Source organism: Rattus norvegicus, chromosome 17 (assembly GCF_021556685.1).
Source record: "Rattus norvegicus strain SHRSP/BbbUtx chromosome 17, alternate assembly SHRSP_T2T, whole genome shotgun sequence".
Classification (NCBI taxonomy): domain Eukaryota; kingdom Metazoa; phylum Chordata; class Mammalia; order Rodentia; family Muridae; genus Rattus; species Rattus norvegicus.
In genome coordinates, this window is record NC_141550.1 from 27,897,477 (window position 1) to 27,915,154 (window position 17,678).

At 42.0% G+C, this 17,678-nt stretch overlaps 1 protein-coding gene across 1 annotated transcript in view; it reads left to right on the forward strand.

Moving 5' to 3' along the window:
• Positions 1 to 16,986, forward strand: part of F13a1 (coagulation factor XIII A1 chain) — a 176,694-nt gene extending 159,708 nt beyond the window's left edge. The window contains 2 exon segments of the mRNA NM_021698.2: positions 6,656 to 6,792; positions 15,623 to 16,986. Coding sequence (NP_067730.2) covers positions 6,656 to 6,792; positions 15,623 to 15,776 — 291 coding nt within the window. The 3' untranslated portion in view covers positions 15,777 to 16,986.
• The last annotated feature ends 692 nt before the right edge of the window (positions 16,987 to 17,678 follow it).

Sequence of the window (17,678 nt, forward strand, 5' to 3'; positions counted from 1 at the left end):
TAGCAGGCTCCACCAAAGTCAGAATTTTCCAAATTTCACTTCATTTTAATTCAATTTAGTCTAACATAAGCCACCTGAGCTAGGGACTGCCATCTTTGTTGACATGGGCTTTTCCATGACTTGATCTTGGCAAAACTGGTGGCATTATTTAGTAAGTGACAGCCTTCATGTTACTGGAGAGTAGTACCCGCTCTGCAGCTGGTGAGCAGTTTACAAACAAGCAACAGATTATTTCCAGCAGTGACCGTGGGGTGAGTAGGAGGGAAGAAATTCAATTTCCAATGATACATGAAAGACATGATTGAAAGCACTTCAAATAAGGACTGTTCAGTGAATCTAATAAATCCTGTGAATCAAACTGCCAACCTAGGTCGTTTTCACTTTCTCAAACTTTTCCTTCCTTTCAGTTCTCTCTCTCTCTCTCTCTCTCTCTCTCTCTCTCTCTCTCTCTCTCTCTCAATGTGTGTGTGTGTGAGAGAGAGAGAGAGTGAGAGAGTGAGAGAGAGAGGTGATGGGGGAAACAAGGAGAGAAAGAAGAGTCTTCCATACAGGGCAGAACTCAGTGCATCAATATTAATGAGTACAATTACCTTGGAAAGATATATTGTGGGTTGAGTTTTAAAATAGATATTTTAAATAAAATTTGTTGCATTAGTAACTTTTCTGTTGTTGTGATAAAGTACAAAGACAATCTATTGAAGGAAGAGTTCCTTTGGGTTTACACATCCAGAGGAGTAAGAGTCCATCATGGTGGAGAATCATGGCGGTAGTCAAGCATGGCAGTAAGAGCAGGAAGCTGTGAGATCTCATGTACAAACACAATTAGGAAGAAGGGGGTGAACTGGAAAAGGAGTGAGGCTATGAAGCCTCAAAGCCCAACCCTAATGATGTACTTTGTCTATCAAAACTGCGCCCCTATACCTCTCCAAAAGCACTACCAATTGGGGACTGAGTATTCAAATGTCTGACCCTATGGGAGACATTTTTTCATTTAAACCACCAAGGCAGTCAAACACCAGGGCCATGAGCTGTCTATAAAACCATAAGCCATCTCCAAAGACAGCATGTTCCAGGCTCTTTTCTCTGGTCCCTGTCATAAGCATACCTCTCTAAACCAGTACCTATGAGGCTGTGCCTTCTAGGATTCTGTGGATTTCCCTAAAGCCTCCCTTTAAGGCTGGAGGAGAAGGAGGAGGAAGAGGAGGAGGAGGAAGAGGAGGAGGAGGAGGAGGAGGAGGAAAGAAAAGGAAGGAAAAAGAAGTGAAGTGAAAGAAAGAAGAGATATCGAGAAAGGGGAAGAGAAAGTAATATTGACATGAAATGTTTTCACAGCATAAAAAGAGTGAGCTGTTCAGAACACAGGAAAATAAATTCAACAGACTATTTTCCCCACACAACTATTGCTCTATGTTTCACAGATACCATCATATCTACCTAAGTCAATAGATAGCATGAATGTATTTTATTCTATTCTAAGAAAAAGGGAGGAAATGCCACTGAAATTTTCTAAGAAGGACTGTTGAATATTGAACAGTTAAGTATTGTGTTTAGGCTCTTCTGAGTTTTTATGATTCAGCATCCTCTTAAGAATCAAGGGCAGGAAGTTGTAATTTTGGGGCTAGAGACAAACATAAGAGAATAGATACCAAACCTTTGTTAGTCGCAACACAAGCACACAGCAGCATAAACAGAGTCCTCCCCCACCATCCAGTGCTCTCTGGCCTCCTGCTAGTGAGAGTATTGATGTACCAAACCCAGACACTAACTGCAGAGATAATAACTGGAAACAAAGCAACTGGGTGTGACTCATGAACTTAGCCAAGAAGACTCTATACTGTGATCATAAATCAGATCTAATACCCATTCGCAAAGGTAAAACACACCAGGCAGCCTTTCAATTACATGTTGGGCATTCCTAATCCCAAACTCCAAAAGTCAAAACTGTCTGAGCTTCGACCGCCATGCAAACATGTTCCAGAGTTTGGAGTATTTCACATTTGGATTTTTTTTTTAATTAGAGACAGTCAGCTAGTAAAGTGTATATACAAATAGCATAAAAAAAATTTCCAAGCTTCTGATATCTAAACTGGTGATCCCCAGCAATTCAGATAAGGAAACATTCCTTGTCACAGGCCTCGGTGAGATGGAAGAATATGTTTTTCCACAACCCAGAAACCTTCCTAGGAAATAGCTCAGCAGCATAGGAATAGCTCTTAATCTGGGCTCATGGGTCATGAAAAATAAAGGAGAGCCTTCATGGTTCAGAGTGAATTCCCTGCAAATACATTTAGGTGGAACTGGATACATCGATGCTGGGCAGAGAAAATGTTAATAGCAGCTGGCAGTGTTCCTTCTTTTCAAATATCATTACTGTAATAATTATTGTTGTTGCTATTAATTAAATCTCTGACACCGTAATAATGCACATAAAGCATTCTAAGTACTCTCGCCCAGACCTCTCTACTCTCCTTCCTACTCCTGTCACCTTCCTTCCTCATGTTCCTGTCTTTTTATTTTCCTTTGTTACTCACTGGTTTGAAGCAGGGACTCTGAGTGGCAATAGGTTTGGAACTATTCACTGGAACATGATGGGCTCATCTTTGGGTATACATTTGGAAACAATGGCCGTTCCTCCCCACAAATCCATCAGTAGCCAATAGTTTAGCAAGGCGGGATAGCACTCTATGAATCCTCCTAGATCTATGACTGACTATTGACAGGCCCAATCTGCTATAGACTGGGGACAGCTTAGGTCCTGTTATTAAGAGGCTTGTGCTTGTCCTTGTGATGATGTTGGTGAAGGCAGTTGTACCTAAATACTTCTCACAGAAAGAATTGGAGTCACCATAGGAGACAATCTTACCAAAGGTGTCAATGTAGCTTTATCTCAGTTAGAGAAAACTACTTTTTAAATTCCAGTGGGTTTCAAAGTTATTTTAATTAGACGCACTAGAGTATTAAACTGAGAACACCATATGATACACCCAAAGGGACCAAGTCAAAACACCCGCGAAAAAAGTGACAGACCCAATCTTACAGCGTGTCAGTAACCAGGGCTTTCGGAGGTGGAAGTTGGGGACAAAAAAAGTACTTTGCTTCCCAAGGGATATTTGGCAATTTCTAGGTATTTGTAGCTGTCATCATGTGTGGGATATTGTTGGCTGTTGGCATCCAGTGGGCAAAAGCCAGAGATGATGGTAAATACCTTCTCAGCACAAGACAACCCCTCAGCTGAGACATATTCAGTCCAAAATTCCACTGGTGCTAAGGTTGGGAAACCTGGTCTCTAGCCTTGTTGGCTTTTGGCTTTGTTACAGCCCTCAGACCAGGTTAATCCATTCACATCGCACCACCCTAGAAGCTGCAAAAGTAACATCCAACCATGGCCCCATGTTTCATTAGCTGGCCAATCTCCTCTTTGAACCTTAGCTATATTCAACTTTGTCGGGGCTCCAACGCTCCCTTGCTCCTGGTGAGCCTGTGGACATCAGAGCAAAGTAACGTTGGTCATTTGGTTACTAGTGTGTTGTAGTTTCCAACACCCTTGGCCATCCTGTCCTGAATTCTAAGTTGAGGCTCTTCCATAGAAGTAACTTAATTTTATTCTGGCCAGTGGCTTGATACTTATTTCATTAAAATCAAAAAAGCCAATACCAATGGTTCTGCCTCAGAAGATCTTTAAGGGATGATTATGATATGAATATCTTTTTTCTGTGTGCCTTGGAACTGAAAGAAATGCAGTCTTTGTGTGAGAATCCGCATGAACTATGCTTTTCAATGGAGCTGGTCCTTGGTAAGGAGCCTGAGTGCTCAAAAGAAACAAATTATAGACTCTACCATTTGGGATTCTAGCTTCCTGTTCCAGAGTGGGCTGAGACCTCTGTAATTTTAAGTTCCCACTGCTTAAAATACTGACCTCTTCCCAGCATACAACCCTTACCTTTAGATATTCCTACTTCTGTGTCTATCATTATTAGCTTGCCCTACCCTCAGTGCCCCTAAACACATCCTAGGAATGCGGACATGAGATAAACATGATGAATTGGTTGAAAGTTTTATTTTTCTGATAGAATGTGTTAAATCCCATAGACATAAATTTAGTCACAAACCAGCAAAACAAAACCATAAGATTTTATTCTCAGCTGTAAAGTCGGTAAGCAAGGGTCCTCTTCTCCAGGCAATGTTCTTCCTCTTAATCTCCATTCATAAGAAAGTCTCATATCTCTGTGTGTCTTCATATATTATACACTGGCTAAAGAAAAATTCAATAATGGCAGGTTGTTACATAGAAAACTCAAGCAGCCAGTAAATTCCACTGTAAAACAATGCCCCCAACTTACTATTTTCTGGGCACAGGATGGTTATTCAAGTCAAAAGCAGCACTGATGTTTTAAGAAGCTTGAACTGTGATCTCTCAGGGCAACTTGCAAGCTGGTTTTTGTGCATCATCTCCTACCATGCCTTTGTTATTAGGATAAAACCATCATTGTTAATCATCCTCATCATCATCTTGTTCTCACATGAGTTTGGTTTTATACAGATCCCCCTATGTAGCATTCCAGTCCCTAAGCAGACAAAGAAATCTTGATGCCTTTTCTACCCCCTACAAGCCACATAGCACAGATGTTACTCCAGCTTTAATCAGAGAATCCTCTTTTGGTGATGAACGGTAGTGGTCACAAAAATGCAAGGATGTTCAAGGTGCTGAGAATAAGTTAGAGTTGAGTTTTCATTTGTGAATATCATCTACTAATGTATCAACCCTTCTAAGGCTCAGGTAATTAAGGAAGAGGGGGAGGAAAGCGTAAGAGCTAAAAGAAGAAGTGCTATGAACTCCTGACCTCTGGGCATACGTAGCATAGCCAACATAGTTATGACTTCATCATATTCATGGAGCTTTCAACAGTCAGTCATGGATCATGGAGGTCCAACCTGTGCTCTACTTCTTCCTCTAAACTATTGGCTACTGATGCATTTTTATGGGAAGGGCTGTGATTATCTTCAGTTGTGTGCCCAAGTAATTATCACCAGGCCCCAGTGGACCGTTTCAAATCTGTGTCACACAGATGTGCTGTTTAACTCTGAAGGTGTCAAGAAAAAAAAAGATCACAGCAGAAAATCATGACTGTGGAAATGGGACTTATAAGAAAGAGGGAATACAATAAGAGCCAAGGGGAGATTAAGCAAAGAGTTATAGCTATTAGAGCACATGTTACACATATGTAAAATTGTCCAAGAACAAACTCCATTAAACACTTCAATTTTTTAAACTGCACTAAGATTTCATCTTATACTAATTAGAGGAAACATCTAGGAAACAAACAACAAATATTGAGAATATAGAGGAAAAGAGATCCTTATACACCATTGATAGAAATGTACTGATGCAGCCACTATGAAAATCAATATGGAGGCTTCTCGGAAATCTAAATGTAGTGTTACCATATGGCCCAGATATGCAACTTCTGGGTAATACCTGAAGGAGTTTAGTCAGCAGACCAGAGTGATGCCATAACAATAGCAAAGCCATGGAAGCAACAGCCTAGATAGCCATCAACAGATGAGCAGATAAAGAAAATAATGTATGTATACGCCACAAGGCAGGTTTATCCTATCATAAGGAAGATGTCATTTGCGAGAAAACAGATGGAGATGAGGATCAATATGTTAAATTAAATAATCCAGACTCAGAAAGACAAATGTTGCATGTGCTCATCCATATGAGGGATCTAGATTTTTTTTTTAAGCAAGAAATTGAAAGGAGACTATTTAAGAAGGTAATGAGCAGGCAAGGAACAGGTAGCAAGAAAGGTAATGGTGGGTGTCACCAAAGAACATGTGTGTGTGTGTGTGTGTGTGTGTGTGTGTGTGTGTGTGTGTGTGTGTGTGTTTGTAAAAACATGGCATAACAAAGCCTGTTATTTTATATAATTAATAAGGTTAGTAAAAATAGAGAAGAATGAATGCGTTAATCACCCAAGACCATAACCTAAATAACTGTCACTAGCATTAAGTCTCTTTTGAATGATGCTCTGTCAAGTACCTGACAGTCTGGGTGATTGTTCTGGGTAAATAGCCCACAAATAGCCTCATTTCTCTGAACTTCTTTTCTCCTGGAATCAGACATGGCTTAGATGAAACCTCCCCTCCCCATTTTAACATGGAGTTTCCTTTGCTTCAACCGCAACAAGGACTCTCCTTAGGGGTTTTTCTAACACATCTATAAGAAAGCACAAGCCCTGGCAATATTTCCTGCCTCTTGACTTCTAAAATCCCTCATGACCTGTGCAGGAAAGTTGAGTTCTTTCCAAAAGCAGAGTTCACTTGGCTACCCTCACTTTGGAAATCTGTTGCTCCACAGGACACACTCCTGCCTCCTGCTGACAGAGAGCAGTTGTTGGCCACAGCTATTAACCTCAGCTCTAATTAGAGGAAGTTTTATAATGAGTAAAAGACTGGGGTTGTAATTAGTACATCTTTTCCTCGTAAGATATTCCTCAGTTGAAGCATAGTATCTCTTCCTCTCACTGGTGAGCTGCCGAGGAGAAACCACACTGTAAAACTTCACCAACAAGAGAAAACCGCCTAAGGAGATGGCAGCCGAAATGGTGGGCTGTGGCTAATGTGCTGTGTTGTCGTCTAACTTGTTTCACAGGTCCGAGGCACTGCCATGGTTGGCTCTGATATGGTTGTGACTGTTGAGTTCACAAATCCTTTGAAAGAAACGCTAAAAAATGTCTGGCTTCACTTGGAAGGTCCTGGAGTGATGAGACCCAAGAGGAAGATGTTCCGGTAAGTACCAGGACAAGAAGGGAAGCAGTGAAGAGCTAATGGAGCTCTACCTACCTACCTATCTATACCTATCTATCTATCTACCTATCTACCTATATCTATTTATCTACCTACCTACTTACCTATTTATTTATCTATATCTTTCTACTTCCATCTCATAGATAGATAGATAGATAGATAGATAGATAGATAGATAGATAGATAGATAGATAGATAGATAGATAGGCAGACAGACAGACGGACAGATGGACAGTCAGTCTGACAGATAGATATTATATCTAATACCACTGAAAGTATCTGGCAAGTTTCTCCTTATTATGAACTATTTCTGTGGGATATGGTAGAAAGAGGGCTGGTCTAACACTTCTATTAAATCCTTTGAACCACTCACTGACGTAGATGCAGGAATATGAGACCTAAAGAGGTAGACTGGTGCCAGGAGGTGGTGGTGGTGCACGCTTTTAATCCCAGTACTCAGGAGGGACGGACAGGCAGATCTCTGTGAGTTCAAGGCCAGCCTGATTTACAAAGTGAGTTCCAAGACAGCCAAGGTCACACAATAAAACCCTGTCTGGAAAAACAAACAAATAAAGAGGTAGACTGGTTTGCTCCCATGATATATATGAGAATAGAGTCAAAAGTCTGAGCCACGGTGGCATATTTATGGAGTTCATGTTCAGATTACTTTTCTACAATTCCTCTTCAGGAATCAATCAGCTAACTGAATATCTTCAGTGTTTCAGAGATGACAGGGAAAGACATCCCTTTTCACACACAGCTTTCTGTCCTTCCAACACCATCCTTCAGATTTTTCCAACAGTCACTGCCTAGAACTGTTGGCCTCGGTTGCTGCTCTTTTAGTTGAGCCTGAAGAGTTCTAGACTTGGCCCAGTCTTCAAAGTCAAAACTACTTCAGCCTAGGTAGTAAAGTGACTAGAATTCCGCCTCTTCAGTGAGAAGGAACACTAGACTACAACTCTGCTGACTTGTTTAAAAGGTTGATGCTCACACAGTGGCTCATGCTTGATCAGGTAGCTCTATCTGCAGACACAGTGTGCCCTTTTCTACCTGTCTTACTGGAGATCCTAATTTCTTACTGGAGCAACAAAAGGCCCACTTCTCTTCATCTGCTGGCTTGAAAAGTTTCCAAACAGCCTTCTCTTCTTCCTTAAGTCTTCCCCACCAGGTCCGAAATACATGTCCTTACTTCATCTTTCCTACCTCTAATGTGATGCTCCCTCCTTCTCTTTAGTACTCCAATTTATCAGTGATCCTCTTAAAGTGTGACATCCAGAATGGATCCCAATCTTTGAGGTTTATTACTTTCATTTCTACTACAAATAAGTCCCTGTCAACATCAATCAATCTAGCACATTTCTTGGGAGTGACCTTCCAAGGCATAGAAAAGGAAGTGGGGGACTCTGGAAACTGCCATATGAACCTATATGCTGGGAATTTTCCCAGTGCCCTTGGTAGAAGTCATCCTTCTCAGTAAGTTGTAGTACAAATTCCAGGTCTCACTCAGCCTTTCTGAAACACCTTTATAGCTCATAAAATGTTCTCTGTAACTGCAGCGCTTACAACTCCTACATCTCTTCATATCAGAGTAGCCTTCTTGCAAATGCAATACACAATAGAGAAAATTATTTGAGTACTTTTTTAAAAAATGCAAACACAAGCCTTAATAGCCTCCCTATGCTGATAAGAGAGTTGCAAGGGGAAAAAAGGAATTAAATTAGAAATCAACGCCAGCCAGAGGAAGAGGTCAATAGCAATAGCCCAGTTTCTGTCAGAAACGAGTCTCCCTCACCCATTCTTGCACCTTCCCACTCCAATTAGATACAGGAATTGCTCAGGCAAAGTGAAACACGTTCTCTTTGCTGAACAGCCGCCTGCTGTATCCAATTTTTCCTTCTCAGTAACACAAGATTTCTCTGGGGTGCCAGAAAGTCGTGTTGTACCTGCACTTTGACTGTCTTGGGAATTCTACCTCAATCAAGGCCAACACATGTTCTAGGGTTTGAATAAGTGACCTATAAAGTTCCACATGAAAACATCTTGGGGGAGATAGAGTTAGATAGATATAGATAGATGATAGATAGATAGATAGATAGATAGATAGATAGATAGATAGATAGATAGATAGATAGATGGATGATAGGAAGAGATAAAGATGATAGATGACAGAAAAATGATTGAAGATAGATAGACAGACAGACAGACAGACAGACAGACAGACAGACAGACATATTGACAGAGTACATGGAGAAACACAACCTAGGACTTGAAACTTACGGCCTATGAGCAAAAGGTTTTTAACTTCTTGACAGGCATTTCATTATAGTAATGGAAAGCTGACTAATGCAACACAGAAAGGGATGCTACATCCCATAAAAAGATGATCATCATAGTTAATGACTCAGCATATGGAGGACAGAGGTCAAAGCACACTTAGTCTAAGAATTATTTGCTTATTGTCAGTGTCTGGTATTGTGAGGTAAATCAAGGAAAGGAGACATGGAGCCAGTCCCCATAAGGAAGATATCTTCCCTTCACATTGACTTAAAATACATTGAAGCATGAGTAACTGATGCCTAAGTTTATGGCAGATGGGCCAAGGGCAGGCAGATGGGGACTTCTGTGTTCATCAGACGTTCTAATGACTCGGAAGTTATACATGACATTTATTACTCAGAGTTCTGAAGCCAGGGAAGTCTAAGGTCAAGAGCCAGGCAATTGGGTTCCAGTTGAGGACCTCCTTCTCAGCTGGCCAATAGCTGTATGTTTCCCTGTCAGGTTTTCTCCATGGTGAAACAAAAAGTAGGTGGCTATTCTGTACCTTTCTTCTAAGAGCTTAAATCCTATCACAAAGGTCCCATTCCCACAACCTCATCTAATGACTTTATAAAAGCTTTGTCTCTAGACACCATCATACAGGGGTGGGATTTCAACAGATATATTTTTGAAAAAATACAATACAAATATTCAATCCATAGTAATCCTTAATCTCTTATGGAAACTCAGACCAAGAGTATCACTCTCCAAGCAAGGAAAACTTTCTACCTCAGAGTCAGGCATAGAGGGATGGGGGGGACGGGTGACGTGGCATCAAACAAATTTGTTTTCAAGACTTGCTTGATAACCTTCTCTGTTTCCTCCTGCCTCAGGCATATTCCTTTTCAAGTAAGCCCAGAGGCAACCGGCACCCATTTCCATAGATCCAGATAATTAGAAATATCCCATTGTGCTTAATGTTGATGAGATCTAACCTAGGAGTGCCAAATTCATATAACTAATCCAACCTCCTGTAAAGCCCTATAAGGTTCTGGGTTCTTAATAGTCAGACAATCACTACCTTCATCCATCTCCCAGATCTTTGTCTCCTTCACATCTGATACAGAGAATCTCTCAGTGGAGAGGACATAGGGCAGGAACTAGAGAGCATGGAAACAGAACCAGAAAACCAGAGAGCACTGCGATGTCACCACCCCACTTAACGCAAACTGACATTACTGCGGCGTGATTTACCGCACCCCTACTCTCAGCCCTTCTGCCTCTCGCCTACCTCAGGTGTTCAGAGTTCCTGCCTCCCGTGACCCTCGACTTTTACATTTCTGTATTTGATACTTCCAGAATGCTAGATTCTTCTAGAGTCATTTTTGCCTTTAAAAACATGATCAGGTCCAATGAATTAATTCAAGAGGAAAAAAAATCCCCAATTTGGTGATCTAAGATTAAACTGAAGTTCTTAGAAGCTAAAAGCTAGGCAGAGGCTGAACCCAGGTGCTTGCAGCTCACCGTGATGATGGCTGCGTTTGCCTGCATGCACTCGGGATGATAAATGGCCGGTGCATCCTGATGGCTCAGCACATTTTCAGCATCATTTTTCACGACACTTGTACCCGGGATAGAGGTTTATTCCAACATTATTCCACTGGCTGAAATGAGCAAACTATTTTTCTCCTTTCTGTGAGGCATTTATCCATAAGCAAGATGCCCCACATGTGAATTTTCATATCCGAGTGTCTTCGTCCGTATGCATGTTGTATGGATGGTTTTGCCAATAATAGCAAAGGAAGAAACAAGGCTGAAGGGCCTGTTCCTGGGGGAGGTAATTTCCTGCATTGCACCAGTCCATGATAGAGCCTGAAGCAGGGTTAACTTTTTTTGCAAAGTAGGACATTGACTGACATATGGAAAACTACAGGTGAGAGAATGGGCGGATACAGGTAAGGCCAGCAGAGATGTTTTGACATAAATACCACAAGCTCTCATTCACATCATATTATTCCCTCTATACTAGGAACTGAGCACCTGAGCACATGTAGGCAGAAGGGACTTCCCTAAACAAAAGAGACTCAGGCAGAGCAAGCAGTGATCTCAAAAGGTGGAGGTGACATTAAAAAAGGGGGGTATGTTTCTGACATTCTTGCCATAAATTTGAGGGTAGGACAATTCACTTTCCAGGCCTGCTTCTTGCCCTTATTCAGTGGTTAATGCTCAATCACTTTTGTAAATAAGCAACAGCGAAGACAGGGTTTTTCAAGCTTTGAATCATAAAGTCAAATTGGAAACAATCTTTACACAGAGATTATGCGTTTCATAATTTGGAAGCTGGTTGAAATAATGTGGAGAGCCGTAACTACAAAGAACCAAAACGAGGAAAATATTAACTTCTACAAAATCAATTTGAACATTATAATTACCACTGGGAATGCAATACCTTGGGCACTGGGAGTGTTTCCATGATGCTTCTCATCCACTGGCCATGTACAGGGGGAAAAGAACATTTCCCATTCAGTGTTTGGGGATGTGTGACTCTTCTCACAAATAAGGCAAAACACCTTACAGAAGCCACTTAGAGAAGAAGAATTTATTCTATCACACAGTGTCAAAGGCATCATGGAGGTAAAAGCATGTCACCTTGGTCCAGTGGCTTTATTCTGGGAGCTTATGGGGGTGTTTTTCACACTGGGGTAGATTGGGAAGCAGAGAGGGAAGGACTGGCCACCACTCTCACATAAAATGGCTCCTTAGCAGCTGGGAACTGGGAGCCTGTGGGGGACACGCCACATTCAAACCATAATCAGAGCTCATCCCCTTTCTGTCCCAGAGCATGTGGTGGCACAGGTGTCCGGAACGTACATTGTTTTTGCTGACTTAAGTGATATTTTGGTGGCTTAACTTTATGCTAAAAGGTCAAGGAGAGGCATATGGCCCCATATGTCTCCCTTCCTTTGACCCCCGTTTAATGTAATTCTGGAATCGCAAAGGCAAATGGGAACTCATGTGACTGCAGCCTTTGGGCTACATCTGACTGTCCTTGGCAGTACTCCTCCCACAGATACCCAGTCCCAACCTAAGCATCACCAGAGCGCATTTGTGTTTCCAGCCTGTTCCCAGTGCCCAGGCAAAGGGCCCGACTCTGGACCTTGAGACCTCTCTTGGCAATTTGTGGCACTAACCACAAAATCTCTTAGTGCTGTGGGTTCTTCATTGCTGGGCACGAGCACTTTTTTCTGGTCCCCTGACACATCTCTGTTCTTGAGAGACAGCCATCATTCCTTCCTCGTTCCAATGTTCCCACAACCCCAGCTCCGTTCGCAAGCTTTCTATCCTGCTCATTGATGTGAACAATGAGATCCTTGTCTGGCTCAGCCAGTCTGAAAGTGGCCCCTGTGTGTCTGATAAGAACACCTTCCTTTAGCCGGGCAGTGGTGGAGCATGCCTATAACCCCAGCACTCAAGAAGCAAAGACAGGCAGTGTTTTCTGTGAGCTAGAGGCCAGCCTGGTCAATAGAGCCAGTTCCAGAACATCCATGGCTACTCTGTCTCAAAAAAGAAAGAAGGAGGCGGGGAGAGCAGAGAAACACACACAGAGAGCCCTTTCCTCACTGAATAGGTGGGTCTGATGCCCACCTCAGAATCATGCCTTGCTAATCCCTTTTTCCCTTCTTTATTCCCATTCCCACTTTTCTGTTTACCAGGATAAATGCCGTTTGAGGAAAAGTGAGGTGTCCTGCTGTCTCATATGGTCTGATAGGCATTCATACCCAGCCATGTTCATATGCTGCTGACCCAAGCAGCCCTCCAGGCTCACACACCACTAGGGGAAGACAGTTTGACACAGCCTACTCACTAAGGCCATCAAAACTTGCTTGCAGCCCCAGTTAGGAGATGTACGCATTTATAATAGCTGACCGACCGGCCATGTGATAGTGTTCCCTTCACTTTCTGCTTAGCCCTAAGTCAGGTTTTAAAGCCCAAGGACTGCCCTTGCCTCAATGTCACCATAATAATCTGGTAAGAATTTCATCACACTATTATTTTATCTGGTAAGGATTATATACTTCTGTCTATGACGGAGCCAATCCTTTGTCATCAAATAATCAAATAAAAGATCTAACGCAGCTAAAAATGTCAACTGATACTTTCTGAATCTTCCACTGCATGCCCAGTGATGTTTGCTAAGATGTAAACTGTTTGCAAAGTTTGTTTCATGAAATCTTACAACAAGAGTTCTATGGGGTTATCACTGTGTTATTCCTACTTTACAGACAAGACAGGAGTTTACAATTCCCTAATCAAATGAGTCAAGTCTAGGACCCAAGTGTCCCAACTCCATGGCTCAGAAGCTTGTGATCACAGGACAGTTTTTGTGTCATCCAGACACCAGGGACTGCAGATTGATTAGCTACTAGTGTCTGAAATTTTAAGTTATTAAATTCATTCCAATTTGCTTTTCTCTCTATAGTTCCAACTGACAAACAGCTGTAACCATAAAATAAACCCTGCACCCTATACTGTTTATTTTGGAACCTTGCTATGGCCAAAAGAATTTTCTTTGGTATTCTTGTATAATCAAAATTTCCCTTTTTCATAGCATCTAAACATCCATAATTACTAAGTATTTATGGCACCTATGGAGCTCCAAACCCACTGGAGCAGGTCTGCCCTGGGCAGCCTGTGTCAAGTCATCTCCACGTGGAAACAGTCAGCTCTTCAGCTCTGCTCTGTTGAAAGTTCCCCATTTTGCTTCCAGATGTTTAGGATTCTGTGAGATTTAACCTATACTGCAAGCAAGAATCTAGAAAGAATCCACAGTTATCTCCAACTTCTGCTCTTCTCTTTTCTTCTCTTGGCCATTTGACTCTGCAATGCTAGCGATTCTGTAGACCTTTAGGACCTCACTTTTATTATCTATAAAATAGGATGTTGGCTTAAGCCATTTCTGACATGCTGTACCTCCATAAGCCTGTGAAAAGAACAAGGTTGTGTGTGTGTAAGTGTGTGTGTTCTCATGTGTGTGTTTACTTGCACTTGTATGTGAAGGCCTGAGATTGACACAAGCATCTGCCTCAATAACTCCCCAGCTTACATGCTAAGTGAGAGTCTCCCACTGAACTCAGAGCTCACTCTTTTGGCTAGTCAGGGCAACCATCCAATTGTACAGATCCCCTGTCTGTCTCCTGTGTGCTGGGTTTGTCACACTCACATTTTTAACTTGTGTGTGTGTGTATGTGTGTGTGTGTGTATGTATGTATGCATATGTGTGTGTGTGTATGTATGTATGTATGTATGTATGTTTTGATATAGGTTTGGGAGATCCAGACGATGTTTTCATGACAAGCACTTTTGTTTGCTTAGTCATCTCCCCAGCCCTCTTTTGCACTGATATTGTTTAACCTCCCTTCCACTGTCCCTGAAAAAGATGGTCCAGGTTCCAAGCAGTCCAAAGTTCAGAAAGCCCAAACCAGGAATCCTCCTTGTGTAAATCTGCAAGAAACTCTTCATATGGAACCAATCAAAGTCTGCCTTTTTAGAGAAATAAAATCTGTGGAAAAAGTAAACACAGTGATCATATAAGACATCTACTATAGACTCCCATATTAAATACAGTGTTCTCTTATAGATCAGGGAATGGAAGGAACATTGGTCATTCTTTGGCTCTGCCCATTGCTAACTATGCAATCTTGGAAAAGTGACCACCCTAGTTTAAGTCTAAAGTATCTACTTCAGACCCTGCATACACATGAACTCATGTATATTATCTCCTTCCAGAATTCTGTGGAAGAATGTGTGAAAAGCACCCTAGAGAAATCGAAGTATCTCTCAGCCCTCACTAATATCAGCTATCCCCAGGAGTACATTTGTCTATGAGACTTTGGAAGGTCTGACCGGAGAGAAAAAGCTACTGAGTTATGAGAATAGAGATTTGGCCAAAAGAAAGCAACAGAAAGACACATTGTTAGAAGGAACCCAAGCTGGTGGTTAAGTTATAAATATGGATTACAGAGAATGATGACCTTCAATGTAAGGTGTCATCAAGATAGTTCATGTTTAGATAGTTGTCATGGGAGCAAGGTTCATCCCAAGAGAGTTAGCAAGTGTCAAATCCTCGGCAAAGACTGCTGAAGGTCCAAGTAGGACTTTAGTTCCAGGAGGGAACAGGTGGAACAAAGATGAGATAAAGCAGATCAGTCCCATGGACAAGACCACAGAAGAGGCTTTGGCACTAAACTGGCGTTCACAGCTAGGGAAGCTCGGCCAAGTTCTCACATCTTCTAGAAGACCAGAAAGTGTAGCCAGGTGAAAGAAGCCATGCTTGGTGGAGCTGGTGGTAGCCAGCTTTGCACAGACTCACAAAGGGGCCTCAGATAGGTCATGTCTTGCTGAATCAGACAACTAGGCTAAAGGATCTAATGGGTGGTCCTATGGCCATCATGAGCTGAGAGAGAAGAGACAAGTGTCTCAGGCCTGAGTTTTCATAGTCCATGATTAAGATGAGAAACTGAGACGCTAACCTTTTTTCTGCTTTTCATGTTTTCAGTGAAATCCGGCCCAACGCCACTGTGCAGTGGGAAGAAGTCTGTCAGCCTTGGGTCTCTGGTCATCGGAAGCTGATTGCCAGCATGACCAGTGACTCCCTGAGACATGTGTATGGAGAGCTGGACCTGCAGATTCGAAGACGACCTACTGTATAAATGCCCAGGAGGCTCGAATGGGCTGGGGCACATGGCCTATTGCAGTCTTGGTTATGGCCATTCTAACGCAAAACATAGCTAGCTCTTGCTTTAATTTGGATGTGAAGACTAAGACAGATTCCAGCATAGAGATGCTATGTATTTCATAGACACGCCTTTCCAAACAGGCTATTGGACAAGGGAGTTAGATTTGAATTGTTCCACCTCCAAAGGGTCTGAGCATTAGCTTAATTAAGCTATAATTAAGCCTTCATAGCTCATAAGAATGAAAGCCATCATTTATCACTGCAAATGGCTACAGCTCCACAGATCAGAGGTCTGCCCATGAGCAGGGAGGATGTGCCCAATACCTGGCCTCAATTAAGAATTCTGATTCCCCACTCAGTCTTTTAGGGGTAACATACTCCCCAAAGGAAAGGGTGTCCACAATCAGATCCTAAAAATTCTATTCCCCTTTCTTGGAATCAGGTTGAACCCTCCGTATTAAAATATTTTTTTCCAGGAATTAAGCCCAACATCATTTTTCTTCCTGGCAAAGCCAGAGAAAGGTCTTTCATCTTGCACCTGCAGCCAAGGAGCTGCCTGCCAAATTTCACAGATTACCTTGTGAGAAGATGTGGCCCCACATTAACAAATTGCATTTGTGGGGAACTTAATCACCTAAGAGGAGATAAGGAAGCAGGTGCGGTGCTCAGATCTATTAAATAATGCAGTTTATGGTGCACTTTATAGGTGTCACACTGTGTCTGATCAGCAAGAATGAATAACCTTACTTTAACCCTTTCTCGGGCAGAGAACTAGAAAGTAAGGGAACTGATTTAGGATTGGAGAACTGAGGGATTAGCATCCATGGTTGGTGAGTAGACATCACCTGTCTCTATGAGATCATCACATTCACACAATGACACTGGCAAAAACAGAAACAGCTTGAGGAACTAGCAGATTTGGTAGGCACCTGGAAGACCAAACAGACTTTGAGCACCCCCTTTCTTCGTGTTTCCTATATCAAGCCCTTGCCTAAACCCTTGAGTGCTCAGAGCTAAGACACTCAGGCTTGCAAATGGCCAGCATTACCCTTGACCCAAGGACAGAAGACACCAAAATCCTTTGCCTTGTGTGCCAAGGCTCCAACATTGGCACTTATAGTTAAAATTTCCTATTGAAATGCCTTGAGTGTGATTTAAGTCAGGAGACTATGAAAAAAAAAGAAGAAATAATAAAGAAATGAGAGGTGGGGAAGGAAGGAAGGAAGGAAGGAAGGGAGGAAGGAAGGAAGGAAGGAAGGAAGGAAGGAAGGAAGGGAGGGAGGGAGGGAGGGAATGAAGCTATGGAAGAAAACATAACAGAATGTTCTAGTTTGCACCTATGCTCTTACTTCTAAGCCATTGAGAGTTTCCTGAGAATTCAGTACTAACCCCCGAGGTTCAGCAGATTCTATAAGCATAACTCCATGAAGTCATCTCCCAGCATTAGCATCTAATTCCAAATGAAATGCATTTTGCTAGACTTTAAAACAGCTTAACTTAGTATGTTGTTATTAACGAGAGTATAATCTATGCCTATAATAAAGTTAATCTGATTACATGTGCCCAGAAGTAAATGGTGTTAATTTTCAACACTACATATGACTAAACTCCACTGCGTGCAAAGCTCTTCTCCCTCTGCCCTGTATATCCCACACTGAATAGGAGGACATGCATTTGCCCTTTAGGCAAAACGACTAATAGTTATTGATGTTGCCATTAGCATTCCTTGCCTTCTTGCTACCATTTTCATTGAAGAAGGAAGTTTGCAGGCTTAGCTTAAAATCCAGTTTTTAGGAGTTGAAATTTCTCCATAGATATCTGCTTATGAGCAATTTCACAAAACAAAATGATGAGTGGGCAGATAAATATCTGTCAA